Source organism: Phoenix dactylifera, chromosome 14 (genome assembly GCF_009389715.1).
Source record: "Phoenix dactylifera cultivar Barhee BC4 chromosome 14, palm_55x_up_171113_PBpolish2nd_filt_p, whole genome shotgun sequence".
Classification (NCBI taxonomy): Eukaryota; Viridiplantae; Streptophyta; class Magnoliopsida; order Arecales; family Arecaceae; genus Phoenix; species Phoenix dactylifera.
The window spans coordinates 7,198,742-7,221,235 of NC_052405.1; the positions used below are offsets into that span (position 1 = coordinate 7,198,742).

Here is a 22,494-nt window from a genome sequence, read left to right on the forward strand (position 1 = left end):
GCAGGACGCTGTCACACTTAACTATTGAAGTAGACATCGTGGACATATGAGACGAGAAGAAATAGGATAACCGAAAAAGGGTACATGGGTCAGCAACACTCTAAAACCTGTTAGAAGTATATAAAGAAGCTGTCGAATACAGCTGCCCTTCCATAATTTCTAGCCTGGATGTTACAAATATGCATCTCGCTTGCAATGTTCCTTTCCAATTACCCCAGTACAAAACAACTGATTCAACTGTTGATACTTCACAAACAAGACATTACCATTTAATCCACATTAAAAGATACAGGAAAGCCATGCATACAAAGCTCACCGGGCTGTCTCCACCTCAAATGGCAACACTGGGGAGGTGGCGTTAGTGCTTGTCCCACTCCTTGGCTGCTCTGATGCAGCTTTCAATCCTATCTGCTGCAGTTGATGGACCACATGTGACATCCTTGGTCGCACGGATGGGACATGTTGGGTGCAGGCATACACGAGATCCACCACCTTTTGTATAACCCCAACCTCAGGAATGTCTGAGATGAGGGGATCAAGAAGCTCCACATACCTATGAGTTTGAACCAGAGGAGTTGCCCATTCAAAAATAGTCTGCCGACCCACAGATTCAACAGCCTGTGCTGGCCGACGGCCACTGATGATCTCCAGAAGCAGTACCCCGAAACTATACACATCACTCTTTGTTGTCAGCTCATTTCTGTATACAAACTCCGGAGCAAGATATCCATATGTTCCCGCCATCACAGTCCTCTCGTGCATAACTTCCCACGGTACAAACTTGGACAGGCCTACCCCCATGAGATGTGATCCGAAGTCTTCATCAAGAAGTACATTGCTAGCACGGATATCCCGGTGTACCACATGCGGTTTCACCTTGTCATGCAGGAACCTAAATTTGAGCATGCAACAATTTACAATTCTTAGTTTATTACATGCTGAAAACTACAACAAACAAAAGCGTGCGCTGATCTGGTGAGATACTTGCATATCACCAGCTTGAATAAAACCAGTCCCAGTAATTGCCTTAACAATGTGGAGAAGAGCAGTTTGAATTTGACTCAACCACGCAAAACTGGAACATAATCTTGTCCAAATGTCAACAAGAAAAAACAAATCATTAAACTTAATATCATGGATCATTCAATTAATAAACAGTTTCAAGATGACTTCTCAAGCAACACCAAGCAACAAATGCAAAAGCCAAAGATAAAAAAGTACTTTTTAAATTTCCAACATTCATTCAAGTCCATATGCAAACCAAATGGGTGGTCGCAGACTTCTTCTACAACTTTAATACCTTACAAGCTAAAGTCAATACATTCTTCAGTATATACATGTTTAATATATTAGAATTTCAATCAATATTAGAAAGTGACCTTATGAATCTAATACTTTAAAATGTCTGGGCTTCGAATCAGTCAGTAAGGTGGAAATTGTGCTCCTAAAGCTTTAATCTTAACTAGTGCCCATGAGATGGATGTGGCACCCCATAATTGACCTTGCCTTCTTTCCTCTCATACATTGAAATTTGAAGGGTTGCTGCGCCGTTACATGAGCTTGACTGCTGAAATAATAAGCTAGGTCTCTTGACATGCCGGCTAGCCTTTCAAGTTTAGCTGTCAGTTCCCTTTTTGCCCAGGTTCTCTTAGCAGGGAAACTGGTACAAATCCTCGTAGGAAATTAGTATCAAGTTCAAAGTTGGTCATAAACTTTTAGTAGCAGTAGATCAGGCCTTGATCCATAAAGGCAACCCATATAATTGGGAGAATTTTTGTTGGCCAAGGTCAAGGTTATAGTTTTCTTTCTGTAAAAAGGGCTATCCAAATAGCAGTTCAGGGAACTTATCTCTCTGATCACTAATTCATCCTTTTTTTTTTTGTATCTGTGTGTGGCTATGCGCATGTGTGTGCGTGTGCACATGTGTGCGGACTTATTTATTTAGGTTCTCTAATTATTTCTTCTTGTGGATCTACACTTCAAGGACGAACACCTCAAGCAAGGCACAAGCTCCCCAAATAAAAGCCAACTTAAGATGGATAGGTAGGATTATTAGATTAGATTGATCTAAGAAATCTAGAAGTCCACTGGATCTTATGTAAAACATAAACTATGGAGATTGAGTCTTAGGTCTCAGGTAGGATTGCATTTAAGTAGAACAGAGTAAGTAGATGCAAAAAGAGTGGATGGAAATGAACAACCCATGTATATAATCCCCCCCCCCCCCCAAAAAACAAAACCTTTTAGGAAGTTCCATATTTTCATATTTTATTTTGATTTATTTTGACTGAGGGTTTTAAAAAACTGTTTGTAAGAAATCGATCTACAGCAAATAAATTTCATTAAAAAATCATAAATTTATGAACAGTCGTTACAATTAGAATATCATGGGAGTTGATTATGAAAAGACTATCTTGGTAATAAAAATTTGATAGTTGTGGCTGATATACATCTTAGTCATCTTCAGCTGCAATGTATTGGAAGGCTTCCTTGTATGCTAGTAGGAGCTTGGACGTCAGTGACATATGATCAACAAATTGTTTTTCTTTTGGATATATAATTATGTTATTGGAGAAAGAATAAATTTGAAGGGCAAAAATATCCAGTTTGCTTGAAATCAGTGCAAGACTACAAGCCTCTTAAATACTAAGGTCACTAATTCAGCAATTCCCGATACAATAACGCCGATTTTATTTTCAAACAAGAGTCTACATTGCTATAAATATAATTCTTCCTTCCAACAAGATTCTTGATTAAAATAAAAAACAAAGCAGATGCTGGGTAATGACATAACCAAATTCATTTTCTTTTCATGTTAACGGATAAAAATGCTGCACCATTCTTACTTCTTAGCTAACCATTTTTAAGAATGTAAGAGCAAAGGTAAAATGATGCAAACCATAATTATGGTGGTTGGCTCTCTTCAACTTTTGCTGATTTCATTCAAAAATGAAAAAAAGAGAGATTTTGAGTGAAGATAAACTAAGTTTAACTTAGAATTTAAAAAACAGGATAATCGATAGATTTTTCTCATTATAACCTGATATTTCACATTGTAGCTATGAATATTATTTCTTTAATGCATTTTTGAATTTCCCTAACATTGACAATGCTCACACTGAAATTCTAATATTCAATTGCATACATAAAAGAGGATGTAGGTTTAAAGAGCATTTTTGTAAAGTTCTATGGCACACCGTCAACCAATTTTTTTGCATATGATGTCCTTTTTATCACAGAAGTGGTTCAATGTCACTTGAACAAATTAGTTGGCATGATCGGACTCAGGATAGCAAAAAATGTTCTTTTGTACTCAGAGAGTGACTCTTTAAAACTCAGTAACTAATTTATTTCTAGTCAAAGTATATAGAAACTAGGAAATGATTACTGCATGTAAGGAACCCTAAAGAACATGTGAAAATATATTAGCAAAACAAACAACACAAAACAAACATCTGGATTGTTTACCAAAGTGAATATTGCATCAGTCTACAGCATGAATTGGTTTTACTAAGCCATGGTGAATTTAGACCATATAGCACTAGCATGAAGCAACTTAAATGAAGTAATGGAGAAATCTCATTCAATTCTCATTTTCAAGCACTCTCATCTAATATACTCCCTTTCATTTTTTCACTATAAAGTCTATCTATCAAGCTCTTTGATGTCTTACATCACAAGGATTACTTCCTCATGTTGAAAAAAAAATTCAAATAACCACATTGTCTTGATTCAAAGCAATGCCCACAACCAGTTGACACTTTCTCAACTCTCTAGTGTTAAATGCATTCTCTATTTTGCCCCATATAGTTTCACCCACCCAATACTCTTTTCCAAATATAGGCTGTGTTCATTAGACAATTATCCCAATCCTTTAATCCTAGAATCTAAACTCAATGGCCTCTCTCAACAGTTCTCCTTTCTCCCTAACCTCCAATTAGTCAATCTCCTTTCTCTGATCACTAATTCATCCTTTTTTTTTTTTGCGTATCTGTGTGTGGCTATGCGCATGTGTGTGCGTGTGCACATGTGTGCGGACTTATTTATTTAGGTTCTCTAATTATTTCTTCTTGTGGATCTACACTTCAAGGACGAACACCTCAAGCAAGGCACAAGCTCTCCAAATAAAAGCCAACTTAAGATGGATAGGTAGGATTATTAGATTAGATTGATCTAAGAAATCTAGAAGTCCACTGGATCTTATGTAAAACATAAACTATGGAGATTGAGTCTTAGGTCTCAGGTAGGATTGCATTTAAGTAGAACAGAGTAAGTAGATGCAAAAATCATAAATTTATGAACAGTCGTTACAATTAGAATATCATGGGAGTTGATTATGAAAAGACTATCTTGGTAATAAAATTTTGATAGTTGTGGCTGATATACATCTTAGTCATCTTCAGCTGCAATGTATTGGAAGGCTTCCTTGTATGTTAGTAGGAGCTTGCACGTCAGTGACATATGATCAACAAATTGTTTTTCCTTTGGATATATAATTATTTTATTGGAGAAAGAATAAATTTGAAGGGCAAAAATATCCAGTTTGCTCGAAATCAGTGCAAGACTACAAGCCTCTTAAATACTAAGGTTACTAATTCAGCAATTTCCGATACAATAACGACGATTTTATTTTCAAACAAGAGTCTACATTGCTATAAATATAATTCTTCCTTCCAACAAGATTCTTGATTAAAATAAAAAACAAAGCAGATGCTGGGTAATGACATAACCAAATTCATTTTCTTTTCATGTTAACGGATAAAAATGCTGCACCATTCTTACTTCTTAGCTAACCATTTTTAAGAATGTAAGAGCAAAGGTAAAATGATGCAAACCATAATTATGGTGGTTGGCTCTCTTCAACTTTTGCTGATTTCATTCAAAAATGAAAAAAAGAGAGATTTTGAGTGAAGATAAACTAAGTTTAACTTAGAATTTAAAAAACAGGATAATCGATAGATTTCTCTCATTATAACCTGATATTTCACATTGTAGCTATGAATATTATTTCTTTAATGCATTTTTGAATTTCCCTAACATTGACAATGCTCACACTGAAATTCTAATATTCAATTGCATACATAAAAGAGGATGTAGGTTTAAAGAGCATTTTTGTAAAGTTCTATGGCAGGCCGTCAACCAATTTTTTTGCATATGATGTCCTTTTTATCATAGAAGTGGTTCAATGTCACTTGAACAAATTAGTTGGCATGATCGGACTCAGGATGGCAAAAAATGTTCTTTTGTACTCAGAGAGCGACTCTTTAAAACTCACTAACTAATTTATTTCTAGTCAAAGTATATAGAAACTAGGAAATGATTACTGCATGTAAGGAACCCTAAAGAACATGTGAAAATATATTAGCAAAACAAACAACACAAAACAAACATCTGGATTGTTTACCAAAGTGAATATTGCATCAGTCTACAGCATGAATTGGTTTTACTAAGCCATGGTGAATTTAGACCATATAGCACTAGCATGAAGCAACTTAAATGAAGTAATGGAGAAATCTCATTCAATTCTCATTTTCAAGCACTCTCATCTAATATACTCCCTTTCATTTTTTCACTATAAAGTCTATCTATCAAGCTCTTTGATGTCTTACATCACAAGGATTACTTCCTCATGTTGAAAAAAAAATTCAAATAACCACATTGTCTTGATTCAAAGCAATGCCCACAACCAGTTGACACTTTCTCAACTCTCTAGTGTTAAATGCATTCTCTATTTTGCCCCATATAGTTTCACCCACCCAATACTCTTTTCCAAATATAGGCTGTGTTCATTAGACAATTATCCCAATCCTTTAATCCTAGAATCTAAACTCAATGGCCTCTCTCAACAGTTCTCCTTTCTCCCTAACCTCCAATTACTCAATCTCCCTAAATGGAGATGTTTCAAACACCCCCCCTCCCCCGAAATTCCTTATCTCGTCTCTTGCCCTGATGGTTATGAAAATTCCACCTCTTTCAACTTGTTACTGATGAACTATCCATCAATTTTCAAAGAAGCCCCTTGGAAAAAGTATGCTTTAAGGGATCAATTTATCAAAAATAGGCTAGAGATATCGCATTCAAAAGATTTAACTTACAAGAAACAAATATGAGGACATATGATGGATTGCGGTCATGTTTCAAATTTGTAATTAAGAGTCATACTTACGCAATTCCTTGAGCAAGAGTTGTGGCAACTCTCATTCTCATTGCCCAGTCCAAGCTCCTACCCCCCCGGGGAATGTGGTGCAGCCATCTATCCAATGGCCCATTAGCAACAAACTCATAAACAATATAGCGATCACCATGATCATAGCAACAACCTTTTACAGCCACCAAATTAGGATGATGAAGCCTTGCGACTCTTCCAATTTCAGAATAGAACTCCTTTTTCCTTTGAAGGCTAGACCTCTTCAGCCTCTTAACTGCCACCCTTGACCCATCTGGCAAGAGTCCACTATATGTTCCACCTGTCCTGGCGTCTCCAAGAAGTCGATTTCCTTCACTAAAATTCTTTGTAATTGATCTCAGCTCTTCATTGGTAAACACTTTCCATGATGGAGGAACTAATGCAGCTGCTGAAGGACTAGGTACCTTGCGTGATCGTCTGCGTTTCTTGCTCCTCCTGTGTACAAGGAGCCATATCACTACTGCTAAAGTGGTTGAAAGAATCAAACCACTCACAACTGCAAGGATTATGAAATATTCTTTGTGGCAGAGCTTTTGGTGACATTTCTTCTCTGGTACAAAGTAAGAATTATCATTTGTAAAAATTTTACAGCACAAATACATCAAATCACATCCATGCTAAGGAAAACATGACAAACAGAACTATTTATAAATGATATGCAATCTATCCAACGTAAGCTACAACAAGCAAAAGTGACATGCTATGAAAGTTCAAAGAAACTTTTAAACACTACGTCTTTATGAATGAAATTACTTTTCACTTGATGCAGAATGACAAGGATTTACAAAAACGAACATCGAACTGGATATACCATATCAAGAGGGAGATAAATTGGTAGGTCAGACTATACCCTGATCAATCATGCAAATAAGTTTATGAGATGTGTTGCATCTTTCTCCAACGAGGGCAACATGATCCTTAGTTACCAAAGTACATGAATCAGTTGGGTTGATGCTGGTGCATGAAGCTTTTGTACAGTTGATATGAAATGGCTTCCCATGGAAAACTGATTCATTCCAATGAGACTCATTGTCAGACCATTTCCAACCAAAACCAAGAGAAGAATTGTGGCCCCTTCCTCCAACCCAACACCCTCTGAAACTATCAGCACACAAAGACTGAGCAAAACTGAACTCCTGAACTGACGTGAGTGCTGCCAAATGACCATTAAGATCCCGACAGTGCACCTCGGACCTATCCCAAGGAAGGGAACTTCCTACATATATGAAGCATTTATTCTTACTGGGACCAGCTTTCCAACCAACAGGGCAATATGCTGTCCAGAAACAAGAACAAACTATGAGCATATTAAGCACCTCAGTTTACTAAAGTTATGAATATAATTGATAGAATAATCACCATCCAGGTACAAGAGAACACATGCAAGAATAAGCACTGCCATCCAAATTAGCAGTATCTTATTTAAAACTGTAGTTACCTGTTGATATTATGAGATTTAATAACATTGAGGAAATCAAAAATCACGTTATGATCATAAGTTTACAAAGATCTCAGTACTTGATATCCATCTATAGCCAAACATAGCTGCTATTTCACTGCCATTGCTAACAAAACTATAATAGTTGTTATTATCCATCTTTTAACCTCTTATATTGTTCAAACAAGTGCAGAAATTAATTTGGATTTGCAAGTAAGAGTTACATTTTATATTACTAAGAACAAATGCTTATAGAATATCGAATTTTGAAGACCGATGGCAACCTAAGAATTATGTTTTCACATTAGGATGGATTATTAACATGAATACTAATTCTACAAAGAAATCAAGCTGGTGTTATGAATAAAAGACTTGCTCAGCTCTTGTTACATAATTACAATAAAACTAAACAAAGGAGTATATCCATTATCCAATGCCTATCTATTGAACTTTACATGGATTTTACGTATACTAGAAAGTTGGCTGATCTCACCTCTAGTGACAAATCCTTATGACAGCTAGAGACTGCTTTTCCTTTGTGATCATCTTGCTGAGGATATTATACTGAACATGGTATGCCATACTAGCCCAAATTGGACGGTATGGAGCGTATCGTATCGTACCGGTTCGGTACCGGTATCCGGTATGAGTGGCGTATCGATACTCGGTACTTTAAAAAAATTCGGTACCATACCGTATCGATACTATGCTAGTGTGGCACCGGTACGGAAGCCAGTACCGAGACGACGAACCTTGATACTGAAAGTATAACAATCAACCGAATACATTATTTCTGATATATGCACCAACAGAATTACTTCTGCTATTGAAGTTTCCAAAGATTTCTTATATGTATAGCTTATATTTTCTTACTAAACTCATTATGTAATAAAAAAATTGCATTCTTTTGTCTAAGTTCAGCTAATTTGTTAGGTAGGAAAAAAAAGAAAATAAATAAGCAGAATAGCAGAATAAGCATAGATCTCCCCTAACTTGTGAGAAAGGTATGAAAAAAATGTGCAACATTTGACAAGTTTCACCAACAAGTCATGACGTGTGTCCAGACCTTGACAAATGGTCGCCCAATCTAGATTTCTTACATATTTACTAAATACTACTCTCTCTCTTACTTGTCGAGATCTAAAACACTTTCTCATCTTTCTTCCAATTTCTACCACATTTCCAAATAACTCTGAGCATCTAAAAAATTTTATATATGGATGTTTTGCCTATGGCTCAAAGTTGGACTTATTGCAGTATTTATAATGTGATGTTAAAATTTATTACTGGACAATCAAATCAGAGTATTTGAGAAGGGGCACCATAATCAACAACAGTATTCTTTTCATATCCTTTACTGTGAAAATAGGAAGCTTGTTTGCATTTGGCATTTATTTTTTTTATCACTCTCCTTTTTTTAAGTCCATTGCAGATTTTAAAGTCACTTAGTTATCATGAAATTCAAGAATAATTGTTAAATAAAATCCTGTCTCTAGCTAAACAAATTCCTAAAGCAGAAGATATACACCCAGAAGGGTGTCACACCTCCATGCGCATCTCAACTTACCAGATTCACTAACACTAATTTTCAAAAAGGACAGAAAGGAAAACCTAAAGAATGTCTTTTTTTACTTTTAGCAAAATGTGTTATAGTACATGCCAAATATGCCTGCAGGAATTAACTTCTTCAAAAGAGCATAATGACCTTATTGTCATTTATTAATAAATTTCAATTATTTTGATAAAATCACGTTAGGTATCTGAAATAATCTTCACTACTATGCATTACATGATATTTATTGATGAAATGTGGATATATAATTGAAAATATAAAGTTTTAATTGAGAATGATATGCTATATAATGTATAGCACAATATGTTCAACAATCAAGTACGAATATCCTTGGCATTTTGATAGCAGTCATGCTGAAGCATGAATTGAAGAATATAATGCCAAAAAGATCTGTTTAACACTTAGTTTTGGGGCAATGTAAGAGGCACGTATATGTATACCGTCAATAGTGGAAAATGCAATGTCACTCTAATTTCAGTAAATCTGAAAACAAATGTAGAAAGTAGGAACCTCCACTTCTAATAGTATGTTGACCTGTAACTCATAGAGTAAGGAAAAATATTCACCCATTCAAGATAATATTAGAAAGAACTTGATTTAGTAAACCTCTGTCTATGGTTGGTCTTCTCGACTTCTACATTTTGATTTGGTAGACAAGTATAACATGTTAATTTACTTATTGGAAGTATGAAGGATATCGTTGTAGTCCAAGAATGGTTTTGCAATCGGAGGCACTACTTGGAGATTTTAAGAAACCTGTAACTCGTAGAGTAAGCAAAAACAAATATCTTCTCTGAATTCACACTTTCAAGATAAGACTAGAAAGAACTTGATTTAGTACACCTCTGTCTATGGTTGGGCTTCTCGACTTCTACACTTTGATTTGATAGACAAGTATAACATGTTAATTTACTTATTGGAAGTATGAAGGATGTTGTTGCAGGCCAAGAATGGTTTTGCAATCGGAGGCACTACTTGGGGATTTTAAGAAACCCATAATCTTTGGTTGACGATGTCAATAGTACTCTCTCTATTTTACCAACATTTAGGATTGTCTTCCTCCGCCACACCAGGGAAAAGAAAAGAGGAAAAAAAACAAAATTTACTACCCACATTCAGGACTACCTACATTCAGAACCACATCTTGACATAAAACTTGCTTGATCTTGGAATATATCAGTCCCTTGTGTCTTCACCACAAGTCCATCTGAGATGACCATGACAACAATTGCCAATCCGGTTAAGATACACCTTATGCCTGCTGCACGTCAATATTGCTATGTAGATTAGCAACTAAAAACCCCATTAATAGCACCCAAGATTGCTGAAAAGTGTGATGAGTGAGTATCTGAATGAAAGCTATGCGCAAACAGCTAATGATTAGCAAAGCCGTAGGATTTTTTTTTTTTTAATATATAAAAAGACTATGGTTTTCTTAGGATTGAACAGGATTCCTACAAATAAAAACACTTATGAAAAGTAAACAAAGAAATATCTCAACTAAATCATGACATAAATAGATACCCTAGTTTCGGTTTTACTAATCCCTAGTTCTTCCTTTCATTTATTTCCCTCCTACTTCACCACCTTCTAAATTTTGAAGTCGTGCTTCTGCTATTAGGATACATGATCTCTATATCAAAAAAGGTTCTACACGTAATAAACAATTAGAACGTTCTTCCTTTACGCAATTTCCTTTAAGCTATCCAGTGACGGCACATTCAGCACAGTTGTGCATGACCAACCAGATGGCGCAGAGAGAGAGAGAGAGAGAGAGAGAGAGAGAGAGAGAGAGAGAGAGAGAGAGAGAGAGAGAGAGATAATACTTGAATCCACGGACGGGAAAAGGGAAGGGCAGAGAGCAAGTAAGCGAAAGAACGGAAGAGGAGGGAACTCACAGCCTTGAGCCCCAACGAGACGGGCGATACAGCAGAAGAAGGTGAAGCAGGCCAGATGCAAGACGAGCGGGACGCGCGCCCTCGCCATATCCCAACCCCGTCCCCGTCCCCCGTCCCCCGCCCGGCGATGCCGCACCGAGACAGGACAGCAGCTCCCTACCTACCCAAGAAATAACGGAGGGAGAGAGAGGGGAAAAGAAGATGCACGTAGATGGAAGACTAAGAGGAGGGAGCGAAAGCCAGCCCCTGTCCTCGGCTCAGCTCGCCATCCTCCTCCTCCTCCTCCTCCAGTTTCTTTCTCAGTCTTCCAGACCTGCGACGGCGACTAGGATGGGAAACAAATGGTGGAAGGTGAGCCGTGGAACGAAGAAAAGGGGTCTAAGCGACGGACCGAGACCGACGCGCTTTGTCACGAGCATCTCACGTGACTCCAATCAAAGATGCCCCTCTGATGTGGTATATTTACCGCGGCAACACCCTCCGTGCCCATTACGGTGGGTGGAGCAACAATGGATAAAAACAGGCAGATGAGGCGTCGTCGTGTACCATGGCAGGGCGTTCCAAATCTTCCCTATCTATATCCATGCGATAACACGTCGCATGCCGAACCAGCTGGGCCGGACTCTTAACCGACCTGATCTCCTGTGACTTTTCCTGAGACCCGACTGATCTGGTGCCGCCGGGTCCCCAGAGAGGATAGCGCGCTTGGTGGCGGCGGAAGGAGATCCTCTTGGCGGCCGCCAACCGTAAGAAGTCCGTGCCCCAACACTCTCGCAGAGCGGAGAAAACATGGTGTGGTGGATCATCCGGCGCTCGCAACGGCGGCGCCACCCCCTCCCTTTCGTGGTGGAGCAGCGAGCGTCCCTGGTAAACGTGAAGCTGAAGTGGGTGAAGGACCGAACCCTTGACTCGGTGGTTGCCCGCGAGCGGCACCTTCGCCCTGCGCTCCATCTGCTCGAGCGCATCTCCCCCGACCCCCGTGGATGTGTCCCCGCCTACGAGCTCTCCAGGCGCCGCCGCCAGCTCGGCCTCGCTGATGGGCTTAAGGTAACCGCCTTCCTGCGCCGCTTCCCGGCCCTTTTCCGTGAGTCCTCCGCCCCTGGCCCCGGCAGGCCCGTCTCCTGCTTCACCCTTACCGACGACGCCCTCCGCCTCCGCCGCCTGGAGCTCCAGGTCCTCTGCCATGCCGAGATCGACCTCGTCGACCGCCTCCGCCGGCTCCTCATGCTCACCCCCGGCCGCGCCCTCCCCCTCCATACCGTAGACCAGCTGAGGTGGGACATCGGCCTGCAGCCAGACTATCACCGGATTCTCGTCCCCCGCTACCCGCACTTCTTCGATCTCGTCCGCCCCCCCGGCGACGAGCGCATCTGGCTGAAGCTCGCGTCGTGGGACGGCCGCCTCGCCGTCTCGGAGCTTCAGAGGGCCGCTAGGGAGCGACGCGAGGACGGCGAGTGCCTGGCGTTCCCGGTGAGGTTCACGAGGGGCTATGGGCTGAAGAAGAAGGGCATGGCGTGGCTGCAGGAGTGGCAGACGCTGCCCTACACCAGCCCCTACTCCGATGCCTCGGGCCTCGACCCCCGGACTGACGTCTCCGAGAAGAGGATCGTGGGAGTCTTCCACGAGCTTCTGCACCTAACCCTCGGGAAGAAGACCGAGCGGAGGAACGTAAGCAACCTGCGGAAGCCGCTGGGCCTGCCCCAGAAGTTCACCAAGGTGTTCGAGCGCCATCCCGGGATCTTCTACCTGTCGCAGAAGCTGGGGACACAGACGGTCGTGCTCAGGGAAGCCTATGGCGGTGGCCGAGACCTTCTCATAAAGCATCCCCTTGTTGAAATCAGAGAGAGATACATGGCCATGATGAGGGCAGGGATGCCGGCGAGAGGAAGGAGGGCTCACCAAAAGGAGATGGAGATGGTAGGCCCCGGAACTGGTGATACCCACACGATGGATGCAGACAGGGATGATGACTCTGGTGGTTACGCTTCTGTGGAAGAGTCCAGTGGAATCTGTGATCTTGATTCTGATTCATTTTCAGAAGATGATTCCGATACATCCGCTGCCATTGTCAAAAAAACTCTCAATGTTTGACAGGTATGATAATCATGAACAGCAGCTCACTTGCCAGGGTATCATTTCATGTCATACATCCTGCTTTCTGTTGGAGCCTAACTTCAAAACCATTCTAGGGAATGATTCCATAAGCAGCCTGATCTGATGCTTTCTTTGAATTATCCATGTCATCATACTTGATTTTTACCTCTTCTTCACCCTGTTTCAGCAAGTGAGAGAATACAGTCGCCATCCAAGTTTCAAGCTGTCTAAGTTTGAATTTGCAACTCAATTTGCAATAGATATTCATTTAATATTGATTATTGAAGCAAAGAAAGGGAGTTTTTCTCTTAATATAGCAAAGCACTTGCAATAACACCTATCGCTACAAAGCTGTGACAACTCAATTTGCAATAGATCTTCTTTGGAATCCTTTTAGTCGTTGTTAGTGTATCCTGAATAAGAAATAGATAATGGATCGAAAGAGAAAACATTTAAGAATGGTTGCAGAGATTTGGTAGCACAGTTGTGCTTTTGTTGAGATGGGTCAGATTTTATTCCTATGTGATTATTTATTTTCAAAGCAGTACTAGAACATGCTTACCAACTCTCTTTCTAACTAATGGGGACTACTTAGTCTTGTTCACTATGGCTCTACTATATGGTGCTGATGCATTCAATGTTCTGTAAAATGGATGTACTTAATTGCAATCATCTTTTTGTGGAACGAGACTCTCTTACAGTTATCAATTGACTCCGATCTGACCTATCTCTTGTTGATAATCGTCTTCTTAGATATTCCATTTTGTTGCTTAGATCTTTAGGTATCTACTCTGTTTTGCATGTGTTTAGGCAGGCTAATCAGTCTGCTGATTAATTCTTGATAATTTCCCTCAGCCTTATCACTTTTGTAAACACTGATATCAGTGCTATTATTTTTCAGCATTAATTAATATAATTACATAGGCTATGGCCTTCTTAGCCAAAAAAAATAAAGGTTGTTTGGGTTTAGGGTGTAGGGTTTAGGATTTTAGGGTTTTAGGGGTTCAGGGTTCAGGCTTTGAAGGTTTTAGGGTTTAGGGTTTTAGGATTTTAGATTTTTAGGTTTTTAGGATTTTATGATTTTAGGGTTTTAGGGGTTAGGGTTTAGGGTTTAGGAAAAAATTATATGGAAGTTTCTTGTGAACCATTTATTGTGTATGTGGAACAACTAACGAATGCAGTTCACTCTTGAAAGGTAGCAAACTCGATATGATTTGATTTGGCAACTAAATCAAGCGGACCCAGGACTGGGTAGATTGTGATTCGTTTCTTAAATTTTAAAATGTAAAAATACATCAATATGGTTTCTTTTTAAATAGTCACCAAAGAATGTCTCATACAGAAGCATTTGCTTAAGTTGTCTATCATTCTTTCATTGCATACAGAAGAATTTGTCATTTCACATTATGATTAGCTATTCATGTTGAAAATGATATTAGTGGATGGGCAAGTTTGTTAAAAAAGATGAATGAAAAAAATAGGCTTACTTTATTTCCCGTACTGCTCTTAATCTAGAACAATGTTGTTTGTAAAACATGTTTTATACTCCAGAAAGAAAGAGTCAGGTTCATTAGCTAATGAATGGTACCCTCTTCTTTTCCATTTGTAGTTGTGTACTTGCATCATGTCCGTTTTACTTTTCTTGTTTCCAATTCAAGTCTGCAAGCTTGGGGGTAAGTATATTTGTTGAATTTAGTCCAAACAAATTGTTAATTGGTATCATAATCATCCATCAAATGCCTTCTCTTTGATAAAAGACAAGCCCTTCATGTGCCAAATACTATTCTGAATTTTGGAGGCTGTTAAAGTGCATGAAAGAAAGAGGTGTGTATCTTGTGGACCATATGCTATAAAGCAAGAGATTTGCATCCTGTAACTATATGCTATCCTTGATATCAGAAGGTTATATCTGATGCAGAACATACATCACGCATACCAACTTGGTAGAAGAGACTGTTATTTTAGATCACATCCTTATTTCTGCTCATTTGATGTAAAATTCAAGGTCTAATTTATTTTTAAAATCAGTGTTCCTCCACATTTTTTCATGCCTTATAGTGCAACTCATGCCGGATGCGTTCTTGTTATCTCTTATACCTATATTCAATATATTATGCTTATTGCATCATTTTTTTTTGATAGAACGGACGGATCATACAAACCTAGTATGAATACATCCAAGAAGATCAGAAAATAAAATGTCACGGAGCGCAATTAAGAGAGCCGACAAAGTGGTCCACAAAACCACTCTCAAGTGCTCCGCCACATAGGAGACGACTCAATCCGCAGCACCATTCATCTCGTGATAGGTGTGCCTGGCTACAAAGGAAGTGCACTCTTTTAAGCTGCTCCAAATATCGACCAAAAGCGGATGGAAGGCTGCCGCCCCTGCCGGGCCCTGGATCCAACCGACCATAATGGCCGAGTCACCCTTAGTTGCTATGCTGTCAGCCTTCAGGATCCACCTAGCGTAGATAATGCGTGCTCAGGTCCAGACCTTGGATCACAAAGTCGGCCCCTCCTCTGCAACCATCGTCAGACACACTACCATCAAAATTGACCTTGAGAAAACTTAGAAGTATGGATTCTCATGTAAAGATAAACTGGATCGCTGCAAAAGCAGAGTTGGAGTCCCAGGTGTCCTGAGCTGTCGCCGTCACTCCAACAGAGGTAGGATGAAAAACCTAAGCCGCCTGAATCATGGCTCTCTCCAACACAAGCCTGGTCAACTGTCTAATGCACTTAAAGATATAGGCATTCTTGAATAGTCAGATGCGGTAGGCAATATAAAAAGCCCTGATGCCCTATTGTTTGGACCACACATTGCTGATACTGCCTTGCAGAGACTTGAGGAAGGTCAGGGCTGGCATAGCTGACTGGAGGAAATCTGTGGGTTGGCTGGTGAGTCTCCACACATGAAGGACCCTCTGACAATGGAAAAGAATATGATCTACAGTCTCCACCGCATCATCACAAAAAGGGCAGGTCGGAGGGATGGTCATCTCTCGGTCCTTCAATACCCTCTTGGTGGGAAGGCGACCCCAAGCCATCTTCTAAATGAAAAGGCTAACCCTGGGGTAAACTTTAAACCTCCAAATCTACGCCCCATCTAGCCTCCGAGGCGCGTCTCCCCTATACAGGTCATAGAGGTCCTTTACTTTCACCTTCAGACTACAAGAGGATCTTTAGACACTCATGTTAGGGCTTCCATGGGAAGGAATCATGATAGAGAACCCTCTCTCAGCCAGTCGCTCTCCGAAGAGATAGGCCCATAGCTCTGTATTCCACGTCTCCTCTATTTTTCTTGCTCCACTCATTTTCAAATGATGATCTGTTACTTCAGCATGTTGATATAATGATTGTTGTGCAACAATAATAAGTCATCTGATATTTGTAATCTATATAATCATTTGTAACCTACGTAATCATTTATATGATGATCTGTCACTTCAGCTTACACAACACAGATTTTATTTAATTGTTTGAAAAAAGATCTTTGTCTGTTCTGGTGTCCAACTGTTAGCCATGTTTTGCAAGTTCTAGGTAAAATTTGGTCCATAGCACTTAAGTATCAATTTTGTATGCCACCATATTATACACTGGTCTTGCACTCTCTAGCTTCCTTAGAAGGTTAGCTTATTCTATTCCCGTGTTGACATGCACAGTGCACACATGGGTGACAACCACATGCATCACATAAATACATGTGCGTGGCATGCACACTCAAATTATTATGTTTATAAGATTGTTTATAGTTGTTTTCATCATCAGGATTGGCACCGGCTGCAGACCAAAATTTTAAGACATTTCAATCTGCATACCCTTATGTTGTCCAGAAACTTCTTTATGATAATTCAGCTTCTGCAAGGAGAATCTTATACCTGGTATACCTTTTTCTTTTTTCTGTCGAGTGCCTCCAAAAATGTTTAACTTGGGTTTTCTGCTTTTCATTAATATCCTTCAATTATCTTTTACCTATACTACAATTATGGTTTTATTTCGCACCTTTTTGATGTTTCACAGAGAATATTTTTTTTTACTAAACAACAAGGTTGTCAGCATTCACTTTAGCGTGGCTGGACAATGGAGTAAAAACCACAATATTTTTCATTGCTATGTTCTATACTTCTTTGCCAACAAATTGGAAACATGCCCCTCATTTAAAAAGCACTCCTTTTTTCAGTTATGTAGATATTACATTATGTATGTTTTGGTGCATAGCATCAGAAAAGAATCACTTACAGATAATAAATATAGATAGAGAATTTGGATAATGTCACTAGAGCTTAGCCATAAAGGCAATTTTACAGAATGAAAAGAAAAAAAACATGTGAAATATATGAAGAAATTTCACCAGAAAAAGAAATAACATGTATTAGGATGAGAAGAAAGCATTGAGATGAAATAAGACTAATAAACATGGACTTGATTTAACGTGGAAGAGCAGATTGTATAGGAAATGAAGATACCTGCTGGGGAAGAATTTGGTGATTGGAATATTGTAGGAGATAGAATATTTGAGTTTGCAATAATATGCAATTTAGGAGTTACATTCTGTAAGATAAGAATTGGGCACTTAGATACTTCTAAAGCTGGTAAAGTTTGTTAAAAGAATATGCTCTCTCTTCTGGAATATGGAGTGCATGGGTCGTTAAAGTTGCAGCAGGATGTGGCTCCTATTATATAACATTGGTTAGTGGTTGTTGTGCAGGTGGATCTCCCTTCCTTTCTGTCAAAAAATACATTAGTCAGTGGTAGTTGATGCTGGTTTTAAGCCCATAGCTTAATGATTTAGCTATTTTGTGACATAAAGTACTTACGGGTGCGTGCATAAAAAAAGAATCAAGAAAGAATGTACTGAAAGCTATCTACTTGAAGAGGAAAAGTCAGAGGTTGAATAATGTCAAAATGAAGTAGAATGTAGACATAGTTGAGATGAAAGTAATGAAGGCTTTTGTTATCCTCTTTTTAGATGAATTTATATTCCTTCAAGAAACCTAATGATTTTGAATATTATCTATACCAAGACTTTTTAGGTACTGACTGGTACCGGGCACATCTTACTATACCATTAGGGGAACTAGTACTTGGCATGCTGCCTGTACTGACACTGCTCATATATTAGATGCTTAAAGAATGTGACAAAAAAGGGTTATTCTATGGGTTGAGATTATGGCATTAGCTGGATAGAAAATTCTAGAGTTAGTAGGGGGCTAGCTTGCAAGTTTCAAAGTGCTGGCCATATTTTCTTTTCTGTTTTATGCAGCTCAAAAGATGTATCTTAACCTCATGCTGTTTGTATATGGATGTGGTTCCCGGTTGCTGAAATGGTTAGATCTCTGAGCATTGGGATATGAGTGTTCAACTATTTATATTATGTTGACATAGTTCACCGAGTCTTCCAACTGAAAATGATTCATTCTGTACCTTCATGTCCTGTTGGTAAATATTCTGAATAGAGAATCAGTAGGCTTACTATTTTCGATGCATCCCATGTAGGTTGTCTTCATCAAAAGGAGGGAATTCTAGTGGAATTTTTTTTTTGCTGAGAATAGGTTCAACGAGGTAAGCTGTGATATTTTTCTCAATAAACCTCGTGGAAGAATACATGATTGTTCCTCTTAGTTTGATGACAATTTGCTAGCACAAAGCAATAAGCTTTCTACAAAATTTCTGTTTTTTCTGCTTCCTTAGCAAAAGATTACTTAGCACTGAAGATTTTCAACCACAGAAATGAAAAATACAATGTGCTACCGCAATTCAATTCATTTAATCAGCTCACTTTTAGGGATGAAATATGTTGAGGACATGGTGGCTTTGGTATCCAAATGAGAGAAATACGAGCATTCTGGAGTTCTGCCCTGAACAAGTTTAAGCAGAAAATTACGTACTCCAAAAATTTGTACTTATTCCTAGATATGTCACTGCCTTGCTTACTTGCATAGGATACTCTATCATTGTCAGCTCCTCATCCTTTACTTACAAGCCTATTCCTGTCTTTAAGTTCTGTGTTGAGGTTCAATTGCTGTAACAGCCGGATGTCAACCTGGTACCAAACTTATGTAGAATTTTTTTGGTAAAATATGGGCCAAAGAGGTGCTGCCGCTAAGTCTGCATTGATAGGAACTAGAGCATACTGTCATAGGTAAAGCAGTTTGATGGGCTACCGGGTAGCAACGCCCCAAGATAACGCTGGACTTGAGAAGTTCTAGAAGAAATATAAAAAGACAAATCGGATATATGGGACTGCATCTCTCAGAAAAATTATATGCTAGAGAGCCAAATTAAAAGATAGCATGATACTCTGCCATTGTTGGGGGAATTTTTTTTATTTTTTTTCCTCTTAACTGAAAAGTTTCTGTGAAAATATTTTAGGGACACAAGTTGCATTAAGTTATTTTTTACAGAAATATTGAGATATGAACATAGATACTTTGAAGACTATCTCACATATAATATTTTGATTCTATGTTACTTCTTGTCTTGATTTCTGGAGAAAAGAGTTGAGAGACTTCTTATATTGATTTCACTTGATCATAACATCAGATATCTTGTTTTTGTTTCACCTTGATTTTATTCTTACAAGCCAGGAACTTCCTGTATCCTATATGTTGCATGCAGAAATGGTACAAATGTGCATAACATGTTAGTCACCTGCAAATCCTTTGCATACAATCAAAATGTACGAGACGGGGTCTTTGAAGTTGCAAATCTAATCTTGCAGCTCGTACGATCAAAGGATGGTGTTGTGCTGAGAAGATTTTTGATGACTGTGGTATGTGTTGCGACCAAGGTCGGAGGAATCAGTATCGGATACCGTACTTGTTCTCCGGCGGGACAACTCGGCCCGTACTAAGGGCACGTTGCCAGAGCCGGAGAAGAAAAAGAGAAAGAGAGTGAGCGGGGGATGGAGGGAGGGAGAAGGAGAGGCGGCGGATGCCGGCGGAAGGCTGCAAGGGGCGGCGGAGGCCGCGACAACCAAGGTTGCGGTCGGTTCCCTTGTTTCAGCCTTCGCTGCCCCCCCGCGGCCCTCCGCCGGCATTCGCCGCCTCTCCTTCTCCCTTCCTCCCCCTCACTCTCTTTTCTCTCTTTCTCTGGCTCTAGCGTGCTGTTTTTACTGTGTGAACCATACCAGTAAGCCACCGATATGGCTCGGAATGAGCGGAACCGTCCGGTTCGGAATGGTTCCGTCGACTATGGTTGTAACCTATGCATAACCACATATCTATGTTAGTCACTGCTGCAGGAGTTTGCAAGCTTTGAAATCAGATTTATCAGATTTTATCTCAACGTGGTTGTTTTGTTTTTTTTCCCCTATATTATATTTCAAAGCATATTGCACATAAGCCTGAAAATGCTAATAAGAAAGGAATAACGTGGGAAAGAGCTCTAACAAGGGCAAACAATAATGACCACAGCATGGTATTTACTTAAACTAAATGTGCAGTCTGTTTTTGTGAAGTATGAATTGACTTGTTGTAACATGTTTGATAGAACTATAAAAGATAGATAAAATTTAAATGCAAGTGTCCAGATGAAGTGCACTGACATCCTCAAACATGAAAAGTTTCAGTATCTTTTATATTATGTATAATCATTTACGGAATGTAAGTGAGGATAAAATTGATGAGTTAGTAGTTCAGTAGCCGCTACAACTTCATAGCAGGGCAAATAATGCTTGAATTATAACAATGAAGCACATGTAGGCAAATTATCTCTGGGGTAGAGGGCATCGGGCATTCTTGCAAAAGATGCATATAATTATTGCCAGCTTTGCCATCCTAGATCTTTCTATTTTTAGAAATTGGAAGTCTGAGGTTGCCGGTCGCTTGTCTGTAGCCATGCATGTTGTCAACCTTGTGTGTAATGCATTTGTTAATCAGGTATTGGAGGAGGCTTAGACTAACCTGGTGCTTCTTCCATTGAACAGGATGCAACATCCTTAACTGGAGCTATGATTTCTAAAGATGCAACCTTCTTCCGTCAACATCTCAATTGGGCTCCTGCTGATATAATCTGCCACCGGATGATTAAGGTTGTTGGATGGAATGAAGCACTAGGCTAGCATGATCATCAAGTGATTGTGGTGAAAGGACAAGAGAGGGAAATGGACCTGCCACCTGCACCTTGTACACATGTCTTGCAGAAAGTTCTAAGTGACCGCTAGGTGAAAGCAATATATTACAAGGTGCTGCACCATGTAAGAGGAGATCCTATATTGATGCGCAGGTTGTATTGGAGTTCCTTCACAATCTTTGTGACAGCTAGAGAACTTGCACTGCATCGTTTTTTGTCTACTGCTTAGGGGCACTCTACCTCTGTATCATTTGTACCGAGGCATGTTGTTGTCATGTAGTAAGCTATTGGAAAAATAGAGGAAATCCGACTCTCAATATGGGATTTCTTTATGTGCACCTTAACTATATGGACAACCATAGGTAGACGATCAAGCCCTCTAATATAGATAGAAGGTGCTGATTTTTTTATCCAATATGATTGGAAGATTAAAGTAAGGGAGATGTAAGCTTGGCTGGCAGAATAATTTGAAAGGATATTTGTTGATCTACTCTCTGACATCATGTTAACCCATGTGGGACTTGCATTCGAAGCTTTGAAGTTGAGGCAGGTGGCAGTATTGGTTGTTATCATACCTGCTGGATCATGATTAGGCGTCTAGTGTCTATAGAACAAAGAAGGAGGAAATAGATAATTCTAATGCATTTTTTACAATCCTAATCGTATCAGCAATGATTTTGTCCAATTGCCTTGCCGCCTTGTCAAGGATGGGGAACCAATCCAAAGAAATTATGATAGTTCTTGGATATACTATTTCGGCATATAAGAAGAAACCATATAAGAAGAAAAATTCTCTCCTCTGAAGATTTGAGTTTTATAATATTTCCACTATTAAACTTTTTTGCAAAATTTTAAACTTAAGCTTGGATCAATTAGAGAAGCTATGTGGAGAAATCTCGGTGAATTAGGTTATGAATGGAGAAATAGAATGCAGAAATCTCCGATGAATTAGGATATGAATTTAGTGTTTGATACTAATCCTTAAAAGTTTATCTCTAATTTTCTTCACTTATATTAAATTCTAATGCATACCCTATAACTTTTGAAAAAAAAAAAAATCTAATTATGCATACTATACAATTATTTCTAATTTATTATTATGTTTACAAAAATTATATCTTTAAGTTATCTTATCCATCTGTATGTAGTGTCAAGTCCATAAAATGCAAAATCAAATGTTCATAATATTTTATTGCTTGTTCTGCGTTGAATTCAAATCTCACCCTTG

The 22,494-nt window shown here is 39.1% G+C and overlaps 3 protein-coding genes and 1 long non-coding RNA gene across 7 annotated transcripts; 2 read left to right on the forward strand and 2 right to left on the reverse strand.

Moving 5' to 3' along the window:
• Positions 1-97: 97 nt before the first annotated feature.
• On the reverse strand, positions 98-11,432 carry LOC103722321 (C-type lectin receptor-like tyrosine-protein kinase At1g52310). 2 transcript variants are annotated; one of them, XM_026810472.2, is made up of 5 exons: positions 11,097-11,432; positions 7,038-7,463; positions 6,167-6,737; positions 989-1,075; positions 98-892 (listed from the first exon to the last, which is right to left on the reverse strand). In XM_026810472.2, exons 1-5 carry the CDS (start codon positions 11,182-11,184, stop codon positions 313-315), a joined length of 1,752 nt encoding a protein of 583 aa, XP_026666273.1. In that variant the 5' UTR covers positions 11,185-11,432; the 3' UTR covers positions 98-312. The 2 variants fall into 2 exon arrangements, with proteins under 2 accessions (XP_026666273.1, XP_008811054.1); XM_008812832.4 differs by lacking the exon at positions 989-1,075 and having other exon boundaries at positions 11,097-11,428.
• Positions 1,644-6,160, reverse strand: LOC120113023. Its single transcript, XR_005514779.1, has 2 exons — positions 5,868-6,160; positions 1,644-3,931 (listed from the first exon to the last, which is right to left on the reverse strand). It is a non-coding gene; the product is annotated as an uncharacterized LOC120113023 (long non-coding RNA).
• A 96-nt stretch (positions 11,433-11,528) lies between the features above and the next one.
• On the forward strand, positions 11,529-19,908 carry LOC103722317 (protein WHAT'S THIS FACTOR 9, mitochondrial). 3 transcript variants are annotated; one of them, XR_003388579.2, is made up of 3 exons: positions 11,529-13,190; positions 18,690-18,755; positions 19,812-19,908. XR_003388579.2 is itself a non-coding variant. In XM_017846470.3 (2 exons), exon 1 carries the CDS (start codon positions 11,886-11,888, stop codon positions 13,185-13,187), a length of 1,302 nt encoding a protein of 433 aa, XP_017701959.1. In that variant the 5' UTR covers positions 11,529-11,885; the 3' UTR covers positions 13,188-13,190; positions 19,812-19,908. The 3 variants fall into 3 exon arrangements, 2 of the variants coding, with proteins under 2 accessions (XP_017701959.1, XP_038989412.1); XM_017846470.3 differs by lacking the exon at positions 18,690-18,755; XM_039133484.1 differs by lacking the exons at positions 18,690-18,755; positions 19,812-19,908 and adding an exon at positions 15,333-16,891.
• LOC120113128 lies at positions 16,863-21,756 on the forward strand. Its single transcript, XM_039133942.1, has 4 exons — positions 16,863-16,866; positions 16,962-17,074; positions 19,915-19,965; positions 21,121-21,756. The coding sequence occupies exons 1-4, from the start codon at positions 16,863-16,865 to the stop codon at positions 21,253-21,255; spliced, it is 303 nt and encodes a 100-aa protein (XP_038989870.1). The 3' UTR covers positions 21,256-21,756.
• The last annotated feature ends 738 nt before the right edge of the window (positions 21,757-22,494 follow it).